This window comes from Capsicum annuum, chromosome 1 (assembly GCF_002878395.1).
Source record: "Capsicum annuum cultivar UCD-10X-F1 chromosome 1, UCD10Xv1.1, whole genome shotgun sequence".
NCBI lineage: Eukaryota > Viridiplantae > Streptophyta > Magnoliopsida > Solanales > Solanaceae > Capsicum > Capsicum annuum.
The window spans coordinates 174,777,402-174,790,602 of NC_061111.1; the positions used below are offsets into that span (position 1 = coordinate 174,777,402).

The 13,201-nt window shown below is 35.9% G+C and overlaps 1 protein-coding gene across 1 annotated transcript; it reads left to right on the forward strand.

The window, feature by feature from the left end:
* Nucleotides 1-7,060: 7,060 nt before the first annotated feature.
* LOC107841559 (pentatricopeptide repeat-containing protein At5g19020, mitochondrial) lies at nt 7,061-9,366 on the forward strand. The gene has a single exon (XM_016685442.2). It carries the CDS (start codon nt 7,180-7,182, stop codon nt 9,247-9,249), a length of 2,070 nt encoding a protein of 689 aa, XP_016540928.1. The 5' UTR covers nt 7,061-7,179; the 3' UTR covers nt 9,250-9,366.
* Nucleotides 9,367-13,201: the final 3,835 nt, after the last annotated feature.

Consider the following 13,201-nt stretch of genomic DNA (forward strand, 5'->3'; position numbering starts at 1 on the left):
CTCCAGTCTCGCCATGATCAGAAAAGTTCTCCTGATATAGCTACGGGTATGTTATAATTCTTTCATCTTTATGTTTATACCTTGTTAGATCCTGAGGCTTTACTTCCTTTTTAACCCCTATGTAGCCGTCAACTTTGGTGTCAGACCTAAAATATTAGCAGAGCCCTCCTCAGTGTCTACTCCAAACTTTAGAGTAAAGTACTGACAGCTCAGTTTAGAATTGTTGATTAAGTGGTTCACAGCTTTAGAATGGTGGCTTTTAGCTAAGGGGGAGATGGTAGAACAAGTAACCAAGTCAGGATTTCAGATTTTAGTAGTAATGTCAGTAATGCTAATATTCATACCTTACATGTCAGCTCAATAATCCTAGCTCATATTCGATCATATTATCGAAAATTAGGTATGCTTACAGTTCCTAGTATAGGGAGTCCCAGTTCACTCAGTATAATGAATTATGTTCCATGAATACAGAAACTTCAACTCAAGTCATGCAGCTCATGACTCATGTACTCATGCCTTACAGTGTGCTCAGTTTCCATGACTTATGCTATACTCTTAATGATCATCCAAATTCAGATCTTGTCATGTATATCCTCAGTTTAGACCTCTTGATAAATCCATGATATTGATATTTTATTCCTCAGTCTTCAGTTAAATGTCAAGTTCAGTAGAGTGTCCATTCATGTTTCAGGTCCTCATGTTTTAACCTTCACGAAACTCTTCTTATGAAATAATGTAGTGATGAGTAGTTTCTTAGATGAAGAGAGCAAATGGTTCATATTAAGAAAAGATTGTTACATACTTGTTTTACACGAGGTTTTAGTTATGAAAATAGGCTTGAATGTCATATTGATGTGTAAGTGGTTAAATGTATTTCAGAGATTTGAGTAGGCTTGAACTTAGCGGGAGAATTTAGTTCAGCTCAGACCTCAGTAGGTAGGGTTATTAGTGCCTATATTGCAGAGTTTAAGCCATGTTATAGTTTCTTATTCAGATATCTTATTCAGACCATACCGAGGTTCCTTACTCCCTAAAGTCATTAGAACCTTATAGAAATAGTATCTTAGAAATGCTCCAATCGAGTATAAGTTTTCAATATGAGTTAGTTCGTAAAGCCAGTAGTTTAGTTTAACAATCAAGCAGACAAATTCAGATGGTTTCCCATCTTTCCATCTAGTCGTCCTATCCCAAAATAGAACATCCTAGTAGTTATGAGTTCAGCCCAGTTTATGTATTATGCCTCAGTTTCAGATCCCAGATATTCAGTCACGATTCAGTTCATAGGTTCCCCGTGCATCATCTCATGCTTTTCCTTAGAATCTCAGCCAAGTCAGCATTCTCGAGGGAAATAGTGTCCCAAGGGGGATATGCATTATAATCACCGAGCTGTTATGTTCTAAACCTTCCATTCTCTCTTCAGGTCACGAATCCAGTTAGGGATAATGGATACCCATAAGTTGACCCTCTCATTCCAATCTCAGCCATATAACCATTCCCAAGTCATGGCATGTATTCAAGGAATCAGTTCAGTTCACGTATTCAGTTCATGTATCATATTTTAGGCTTAGTCTTGCCCTTATGCTACCGCTCATACATGTTCAGTAAATGATCTCAGGTTCATCAGTATTCTCAGCTTAAGGTAACAGTTTTTCTTAGCTATACCCAGCTCCATATTCAGTTATGGTTATAATCTTGATACTCTATTATCGTTGCACATTCGGTCATGCATTCATGAATCAGTTCAGTTATGTACTCATGTATCAGATATACATGCTCAATATAAGCACTCAGTTTGTCAATAGTTTAGCCATGTAGTCAGGTTTTAGTTTATGCATTAGCATGTAAACTCAGTCTGTCATGTTTCTCAACATAATTAGTCTCATTCAAGGACGAATGTTACCAAGGGGGAGATATTGTAATACCCTGTATTTCCCTAGCTTGATTTAAGTCTTAGTACATTAGTAATCCCATACAAAATTTTTGAAATACTCAGTATATTTTAGTTTAGAGCCTGCCATTGTGTAGGAAATTCAATTAGCTTTCCAACGGTAGAAAGTTTGCCCAAATCTGACACCTGGGCAAAGTGTTAGAGCCATTTTAGTAAGACAGTGTGCCACTTGAGCCATCAACGCGTCACGAAGTATGACCAAATGGCAATCAACAATTTCAGTGTTGCTCTGCAATATTGGTGCATCACGCTATAGACCCAGTTTATAATTGTCAATTTTCAATGAGGCAACGTGATTCCACCGCGTCGCACCAAGGACCAAAGATAGCATCAGCAAGACACCGTTATGGCACTATGTCGTGCCACCAGTCCAGCTCTCAGTTGTCTATTTTCCAGTGACACGGCGCGATAGCATCGTGTCGCGCTGGGTGCCAAAATTAGGAATATTTAGTAATTCTGAGTTCTAAATCTAAGGGCATTAAAGTCTTTTGCTCCTCACCCCAGTCATCCTTTAACACGAAATTCACCTCTATTTAACCTAGTTACTTCATTATTCACCCAATTTTCCCCAAATTAAACCATTATCTCTCAAGAGGCAAAAACCCTAGTTCAAGAAATCAAGTACAAAGTTCAAGAATTCACCAAGAACTTCAAGAAACTAACAAATTAAGGTATGTTAGGTGTTCATCTATGGATCCCTTTCACTCATAGAGTCCAAGAATCCATTTTTAAAACTTCAAGATTCATGATTCATGATTTACATGTATGAAATTTGATTGTATTCATTTTTTGACATTTATTGAGTTTTAAATCCATGATTAATGGTGGATTCCATGAACTTGAATGGCATGTATATTGAATTGAGTAATCCCCATGTTATAATCCATGAATTTGAAAGTTTGGGCATTGTAATTGTCATGTTTATGTGTTATCCATGATTTAAATTCCAAGTCACAAGAATTTTTCCTAGTATGTGTTGATCTACATGATATTCATGATAAACCCTTCAATTTTCAAGTTGAATGTTATAACCATGTTTACCGTAAGTTTTTATAATTTAGTAAAACAAGAATGCCTCCCATATGTTTGATAAATTGTCTATGAGAATGAAATAATGCCATTATAGCATGCTAACAGTATTACCCATTCATTTACAAGTTAATGCATTACAAGTGTTTGACAAAATGTCTCTATAGATGAATTATGACCAAGTGAACATTATTATGTTATTCAAGATTATGCTTTGCTTTACTTTTCATGCTATCGAGTCCTAGGGGTATTTAATACCTGACAATTTAGCTGTGTACCTAGAGCTAGTGTTAATTACAGAATAGTATCATTCATGTCCCAATCAGTAGAATCCAGTCAGTTATAGAACTTAGTAGAACTCAGTCAGTTACAGAACTTAAGAAAATTCAGTAAACTCTATATCAGTCCAGTCCAGATCAGTATACTCAGTTCAGTGTCTTTCAGTTGGGAGCAGGATTCAGCACCGAACGAGCCTAGGGAAGGGGCCTCACCCATTAGTTAGGACTGGGTCCCTAGAAACAATCCCTAAGTTCCAGAACTACATAGCCAGCGTAGGTTATAAGATGCCACCCGTTAGATAGGACTGGCATACTCAGGGATCATCCGCTATCTTAGGAATGATCTCAGGGTCACTCGTTAGTTAGGACTAACTTCATAGCAGTTTTTAGTACCCGTGGCACGATGCTAACACCCTTCTAATTGGGGTTACAGATTGGACCCCAACTCAGTTATCTTATCTTATTTAGGGCATATCGGTTAGATGATTACCTCCCACAAGTTCAGTTTCAGTCTTCAATATAGAACTCAGTTCAGTTCTACAGAGTCAGGGCTATCATATGTAGTCAATCAGTATCAATAATCACAGACTATCAGTTACTCAGTATCAGAACTCAGTACTTAGCTTCAAAAAAGCTCAGTTACAGTATATCTACATGCACAGATTGCATACACAGTATTGATAGTAGTTTCAGTTATTCATGTACTCTCATGTTCAGTTACTCTATATCGTTCAGTTAGTCATTATTCATGCATATGAACCCTTGCATTCAGTCTTACCTCATCTAGTATACCAGTACATTCCACGTGCTGACGCATACTTTTTTTTGCGCTATGATATCTCATATCATAGGTTCGAACGCTTAGGTTCTTGACCGTTCATACTCAGATTCAGATTCAGCCAGCAACAGATTTAGCAGTGAGTCCTCATTATTCGAGAATATTCATTTACTTTATTATTTTAGTAGTTTCAGTATTTCAGTAGATGGAGTTAGTTGGGGGATTGTCCCTTCAACTCCACTTTCAGACAGTTCAGATTAGAGGCTTTTCAGACTAGATTTTTCAGATAGTATTCAGTTTTACGGATGGTTATTTCAAATGTTATATTTTATCAGTATTTTAGATTTTGAACCTTATGGCATTTCAGCCTAATTTCACATTTATTTTAGTATTATTATCCAGTGCTCACAACAGATATCAGTCATGGGTTAGCTTGTGGTCCTTCGGGATCGTAAGCACCATATAGCGTCCAGGGTACAGACTTGGGGCGTTACAAGTATGGAAACAAATACTTTGGGATATGCAACTAAAGTGATAAATAAGTTTGTCAATTAAATAAAGTTTTTTACGTTTTAAAATATTTGAATTATTTTCAGTTTCTTATTTTAACATTCTCACTCTAACAATTTTAAAAGTTGTTTCAATAACTCTAGAAGTTTCTTCAACAATTATCAAAGTTATTCGACAATTGTTTGAAGTTGTTGATTAACTTAATAATATTGATTGACTTTATTCTTTTAAGGCAAAATGGTCTGGTGGAACCTTGTACTTGTACTGATTTGTAAAGTAGGCACTTCTACTTACATTTTTGTCCTCTACACCATTTAACCCATCAAAATAAAATATTATTTTGTTAAACTCTTTTTTGCATATGTGACATTAAATTTGATTTGAAAAAAATGCATATTTTACACGCATTTTTCAACAAGTGAAGTCAAAAATTTTACCTTAAAAATATTTTTTAAAAAAAATTATAAATTAAAAAAATGAAAAAGAAAATTCCAACTTCTTCTGCATTGACCCCTCCCCCTTCCCCCGTCCCCCCCCCCCCCCAAACCAGCGATTCCCCAACCCCTTTCCCCCATCCCCTACCCCCACCCAGCACCACCACCACCACCACCACCACCCACAAGTCGTTCCCCTCCCTCATTCACATCTTCTTCTTTTCCACCTCTTTTACCTATCAAACACACACACACATTCTTTTTTTCCTCCATTTCCATTATCAAAAACCTCTTTCACCATCTCCGCAAGCCTTAATTCTCTTTCCTCCTTTCATGTCCTAAACTACCCTACTCCCCCATCCCCATCCCCCTTCCTCTCCCCTCCCCACCCGCCAACCCACCTGCAAAATTTCACAAAAAAATGGATTCTCTAGTATTATTTTAAGACTTGAATCTTCAAACTGAACCCACGAATACAAATTTAAATTTCAGAGTTGTCTCAAAAATTGAACCAATTATTTTAATCCGTAGCAATTATTTTGATCAAATTTTTTAGATTAATGATAGATGAATTTAAGTTATGTGGTTGAGAAAGTATTGCGAGAGGTGGAAGTAGGTACTGTTGGGTTAAGGGTGGAACAAAGAAGACAAAAATGTGGGGTAGGGTAGGATGGGAGAGGGTTGGGGAGTTTCTTTTTAAAAAAAATATTATTTATATTTTATATATATTCTGAATATTTCATTTCCTACGTGTCATTTAAAAATGACGTGATATGCATGTGTGGTAGAGAGTATTACACTCATAGTAGTTGGATGATAAAAGGATTTAAAATATTATGTTTTGATGGGTAAAGGGTTTAGAATATTTTATTTTGATGAGTTTAAGGATTTAGATGACAAAATGGTAACTAGAAGTGTTACTTTACAAATCAAGATAAGTACAAGGATCTCACTAAACATTTCATTTTTTTTTAACTTAATAATATTGTGGATCTAAAGAGAAAAGGGCATAAATGATCCTTTATCTATAGCAGTAGGTCTAATATAGTCCCTTAAATATATACTTATCGATTTTAGTCTTATAACTATCTAAAAATTTATCAAGTTTGGTCTTTGTATATTCTTATACAAGTAACTATCATTTATACTAACGGAAATTCATATACCTCCATTAGACTTTCTCTATCACTAACTTCTCAATTGTTTCTCTCTTAGACATCTTATCCTCAAATTCCTCTCGTTAGAAAATAACTTAAAAGTACAAAAACAGCTGTTTACATCAAACTTGACCAAATTACAGCACTAAAATACTCAAAAAGTTACCAAACTACACAAAAAAGCTACGTCAAACTATCACCAAGCTGCACCCAAAATCATGCCAAACTACACAAAAAAAAATGCATTAAAAATGTCAACAAACTGCACAAAAAATAGCAGCAAACTGCAACAAAAAAAGTCAAAATATTTTTTTACGAGATTAGAAGGTTGTCTATCCAATGTGAAACTACTTGATGCATAACCTCGTTAACTTTTGCATTGAAATCTAATTCAACCTTCAAACTTTTTCAGCCACAAAACTAGTGTTGATATTAAAAAAAATGTTCATAATGCTGAGATAATGTAATAACAAAGAAATGATTAAAAAAAAATTAAAACACATGATCAATCAATTAATAATTATACTATTCACCTCCTCAGCTTGAAAGTGGATAGCATGCTTCCCCAAATCGAGTTAATTCGATAGACTAATTACGATATTCAAGCTGCTGTCTTTTTTAGTTTTAAGCTATTTTCTGACAAAAAAAATTGACAAAAAGATGTCGAAGAGAGAGAAATAATGGAGGCATTAATGATGAAGAAAATCTAATGGAGATGTGAATTTTCATTAGTATAAACGCCAGTTGTTTGTTTAAAAATATATCAAGGTCAAACTTGATAAGTTTTTGAATAGTTAAAAGACTAAAACTGTTAAATTTATATTTAAGGGACTATTTTAGACCTACTCTCATAGATAAGGGACCATTTATGCTTTTTCTCTGATCTAAATATCATTTTAATTAATTGAAAACTAAATTAATTGAAGACTAAAGACAGTCAACTCATTTTTCGTTATTTATATTTAAGCTGTCAAATGTTACAATATTTCCCCCACCTAAATTTTGTTTTGAGTGAAACCAAGAAAGATTGGCATGGTAGTATGTGATGATCATTGGAATCAGACAACACAAGCCATCCTTTCACCTCCTTGCTCCATTCTTCTTACTCTCTTGTCCCTCTCTCAAATGGGTTTCTTCTTCATTGGACAAGGAGAAAAACACCGAGAAACGAAAACCCAATTACGAATTCTCTCTTGTTTCAGCCTTCAAGTCTTGTTCAGCGAATTCATCTGTCACTCGGGGCCAACAACTTCACTCCCTTGTCTTGAAATCCGGCCTCGAATCCAATATTTTTATTCTGAATAGCATGATCACTTTTTACGTAAAATGTGGATTAGTAAGTCATGCTAAGACAATCTTTGACTCTTGTACTAGGTTAGATGCAGTGTCTTGTAACATAATGTTGTGTGGGTATGTAAAATTTGGGTTTCTGAATGAAGCCTATGAGATGTTTGATAAAATGACTGAGAGAAACTGTGTGACTTATACGACTATGATTATGGGTTTGGTACAGAAGGGGTTTTGGAGTGAGGCAATTTGGGTTTTTAGAGATATGAGGTACTTTGGTGTTGGTCCAAATGAGGTGACTTTGGTGAATGTTATATCAGCTTATTTGCATTGTGGGGGGATTAAGGTGGATAAAATGCTTCATGGGTTGGTATTGAAAGTCGGGGTGAAGGATTTCGTTCACGTGTCCACCAATTTGCTTCATTTGTATTGTCTCAATGGGTGTTTGAAGGATGCAAGTATGTTATTTAATGAGATGCGTGAAAAAAATGTGGTTTCTTGGAATGTGATGCTGAATGGGTATACTAAGGCTGGGCTAGTCGATTTTGGTAAAGAGGTTTTTGAACATATTGTTGATAAGGATGTGGTTTCTTGGGGTACAATTATTGATGGTTATTTGCAAGCAGCAAGGTTGAATGATGCTGTTAAAATGTATCGTGAAATGATGTGTACTGGATTGCATCCTAATGACGTTATGATTGTAGACTTTTTATCAACGTGTGGACAACTGATGTCAAATTTTGAGGGTAGGCAGTTTCATTGTGTAACAGTAAAGATGGGTTTTGATCTCTTGGACTTTATTCAGGCGACAATAATCCACTTCTATGCAGCTTGCGGGGAGGTGGATCTTGCCCATTTGCAGTTTGAAATAGGAAACAAGGACCATGTTGCATGTTGGAATGCCCTAATTGCAGGACTTGTTAGAAATAGAAAAATTGATGAGGCTAGACGCTTATTCGATCAAATGCCTGCAAGAGATGTTTTCACTTGGAGCTCCATGATTTCTGGTTACTCGCAAAGTGAGCAGCCTGATTTGGCTCTTGAGCTTTTTCATGTGATGTTAGCTGGTGGTGTAAAACCAAATGAAATTACTATGGTCAGTGTCGTCTCTTCTATTGCTTCTTTAGGGACCTTAAAAGAAGGTAGATGGGCTCATCATTATATTTGCAAAAATCCCATCCCTTTGAATGACAACTTGAGTGCAGCACTGATTGACATGTATGCCAAATGTGCCAGCATCAATGATGCCTTAGAGGTGTTCAATCAAATCCGAGAGAAAGCTGTTGATGTCTCACCATGGAATGCCATTATTTGTGGCCTAGCAATGCACGGGCATGCACATTTATCTCTTCGTATCTTCTCAGATTTGCTGAAGCAAAACATCAAACCCAATTCGATCACTTTTATAGGAGTCTTAAGTGCATGTTGCCACGCTGGGTTGGTGGAGGCTGGTGAACAGCATTTCCAGAGCATGACTAAACTGTATAATGTAAAACCAAATATTAAGCACTATGGTTGTATGGTGGATCTTTTTGGTAGAGCAGGACGATTGAAAGAAGCTGAAGAGCTCATAAGGACCATGCCTATGGAGGCAGATATCATCATATGGGGCACATTGTTGGCTGCTTCTAAAACTCATGGTAACACAGAAATAGGAGAAAGGGCAGCAGAGAACTTGGCAAGAGTGGAGCCATCTCATGGTCCTAGTAGGGTCCTTCTCTCTAACATTCATGCAGATGCCGGAAAATGGGATGATGCATTTCTCACTAGGCAAGCTATGCGAAGTCAAGGATTGACAAGGTCAACTGCATATAGTGGTGTTGTATGATAAATTGATTCTGTTAGCTGCGGCTGCAGCAAAAACTCTTTGCACTGACTGTCAGGGTGAAGAATTCACCTTTTGAGTGTCTCAAATATTTCAAGCAAACTGCTGATTTTTCTTCTATCCTTTCCTTTACAATGTTCAACTATCCTCGTGTTACTAATCCGAAGAAGATAAAAAACCATAAACATATACCACAATTAAAGAAAAGGATTGAAATGGAGTATCTTGTTAAAAATAATTACTATAAGATACTTTCTTCGTTTCAATTTGTTTGGCCTATTTTAACTTGGTACAAGAGTTCAAGAAAGTAAGAAGACTTTTGAATCTTTTGGTCTTAAAAAATTAAAGATATGTTAAATGTATCAAAATGCCCTTTAATTCTGTGATCTTAAACATGTTATTGGAAAGTTGAAATTAAAGAGTTGCTTAAGAAAAAACAGCTAAGGGTCTGTCACGACCCGAACCGAGGCTCAAGATATGTTAAATTTATCAAAATGCCCTTTAATTCTGTGATCTTAAACATGTTATTGGAAAGTTGAAATTAAAGAGTTGCTTAAGAAAAAACAGCTAAGGGTCTGTCACGACCCGAACCGAGGCTCTGGCCGTAACGGGCATCTCGAAACCATGAAAGCCCGATAGCCCTTCTAACTTGTAATCATATACACCATTCATTTACAAATAGGAAAATGCGGAAAATACATAATGAACGGAATCATGGTCATGAATCTTAACTCAATTTATAATATAGAAAGTAAAGCCCAACAAGAACTAGACAATGTCTAAACCAGTCTGCGAAATTTGTACTACATCTGAAAATAAGAACTGTCTGATATTCAAAAAGCATGGGCATTTTTTTTGATAAATCATAAAACTTTCTGTAATGCAATTTCTGTTCTTTGTATTACTTCTGAGTTAGGTGGTACATCCCTACAAGTCTAAAACCCCACGGGCTATATGGAGTCCGTCATTAACTCGGCGGGGAAGCCCCTAACCCAAGTATGCCGCAAGGAATGGAGTGTCTGAGTCTAATACGCCACAAGGCACTAGGCAAGTGTAATATAATATACCCGGATCAGTAAATCACGATTTCGGGCAAAGAGTTGTCTGAAACTCGTGCCTTCTTCGAGGGACCACCTAAAATCTCTTTGTGCCCAATTTTATCCATTTCTAACACATATCATTCTGAAATCTTAAGTCATGAAAATCTGGTTTCTAAGCTTGTCTGAGTCTATTATGGCAATGTCTATTTTGGTATCGACATACCAAGACTTGCAAGTTGTAATTCTGAGTCATAATGCATTAAGCATAATCCTTTCATTAAAACTCAATTCAGACCACTCAACATTTCAATTAGTATAAGAGATTTCATGTTCCGAAACATAAGTCAAAACTATGCAAGAATCCTTCAAACATATGGTGGTCATGTGCTTTTGGCAAAATCGTGCACTCTTTCATTATATGAATATTTTCAACATTTATTAACACAACTACCCTCTCTTTTGAAATTCAAATCGTAATCCAATCATAACACAATTCAAGACATTTTATACCATGCTTTTCAAGGATGTATTCAAAACAATTCATATCATATGAAATATGGGAAAATCATAACAAGATAGGGATTCTTTATAATTCATGCTCTCAATTGAATATTCATCCTTAAACACATGCATACATATATATAGAATTTCAAATCAATTTGGGGAAAGGCCTAAAGATCAAAAAAATGTCATTGAGACTTCTAAACCATGATTATAAATCATAAATCTAAAACTCTTTTTCTTAAAATCATGATTTCTATGCTCATGAGATTTTTAGGAAAACCCCATGTACCTTAAATTAGAAGCTTTTGAATGAACTCTAGCATTTGGGATGCTATACATACGATTAATGGGTGTCTCTTGTAGTCCTCGCAATGGTGATTCCGAATCTTGAAGAATTAAGAAAAACTCACGGTTAAATCTTGAGATATTTGGGTTTTTAGTTTGAAACCCTAGGGTGAGTTCTTGATGAATTTGAGAGAAAAGAATCATATTTTGGTGTTTTGGGAGTTTAACCCCGTGTTATAGTTGGATAAGGGATGGACGATACCCATTTTTCCCTTAAAAACGCAAAAACAGAACCTGAAATTTTGGTGCGTGCGATAGGGCGTGCGTCTCACGATTATCGCATGATGCTACTGTTTTAGTTACTAAAATGGTCATAACTTTTTGCTCGGATATTGAATTTAGGCAAAATTGGTATCGTTGGAAAGCTAATTCGAAGATCTTTTATTTGATATATAGTAGGCCCTCTAACTCATTATATACAAATAGTTATGATCGATTGAAGTTGACCCAAGTTTTAACATCCACTAAAACTTAATCAGTAGAAATATTTCCAACTCGTCTTGGAGTTAGGAGATTTTTGTGACCTCAATTCATACTTAAATAGGTTCACAGACTACATAATTAATTAACATGCCAAATTTGCATAGGATTTATGGCTTTTGGATCATCTACGCATAGAAATAATGGTTTTCATTCTAACCCGAAATATGGGGTGTTACATTATCTCCCCCTTGGGATCATTCGTCCCCGAATGATGGGTAGGAATGTTGAAGCTTAAAGGTATAGAATAAAGTGGACATGATATGTATTCTAAGAAGGGATATAGCCGAGCTAAATATTTAAACTTCTATCATGAAACTGAATTCTAAGCTGACTTGACTTTTCTTGCTTTAAGGAGTTGATTCATGCTGAGAGTTTAGGATTCCCTTGAAGTGTTCATGACCTAATCATATATATTGAATTGAGAAGTGATAACTTAGGCTAGTACAAATCATGAGGTAACAAGACTTAGACTGTACCAGGGTATTACACTGTCTGAGCTAAAATACTTGGAAAAATTTGAGATTATGCGCTAAACTCTTATAAACTGAATTATGACTAAATAGATGAATTTGAAACATGATGCAGGACTGAGCTGAATTCACAATTTGCATGTATGGAATAGATTATCTCTTGGGGTGGTCATACGCATGAGACTTCGGATAGTAGGACTGGGTTAAGAGGTGGAAAACTACAGTAACTTATCTGCCTGACTGTTAAACTGAATCGCTGGCTATCCAGGCTGAATTATACTGGGAACTTATACCTAACTTGAGTATCTCTTCAACACTCTTTATAAAGAAGTTCTAGTAGAATTCGGGAGCAAAGAATCTTGGGCATGAGTTACATAAGACATCCAACTAAGGAATCACAACAATGACACCACTCTATAGCATGGAATATAGACATATAACTCAAAACTATGATAGAATTACCAGGCCTTAGGCAATGCAACTTCTTACTTTCAAGCTTAGCACACTTCTCGAATATTCCTCAACTATACTATTCTTCTTAAATACCATACTCATTGATTCAAAGTGTAATCCTCATATGGGCATTGATAAATCTTTCTACTAATGTCTAAAGTAGCTTAAATCCTTTCACCGTGATCAAGCCTAACTCTAAATCACAAAATACAACATGCCACACTATGATACTAGTCCAAACCATATGATTCAACCTTCTATATCTTTTTAAAGTTCACACCCTACGCATATCGTGCCTTACCACTTCAATGACTAACTCTAATCTCTTACTATGGATTCACTAGCGCATATTGCGTTCCTCCACTTAAATCCCAACATGTCATTCAAGCTAATATTTTTAACCACATATGAACTCCAAGGTAAACACCCATAAAGACATACTTCACATATTCTCTAAACCACTATCAATATAACTCCCACACGCTACCCCAAGAACATACACACACAAATTTCCACTAACCATCACATATATCAACGACTTGGCCCCAGATCTTACTTCACACTTATAGCCTTATCTAAAACAAGCATACTATGATCTTCCATCAACAAGAAACATTTACTCATCACCGCTATCATCACATAAGGAGGAGTCACTAAAAG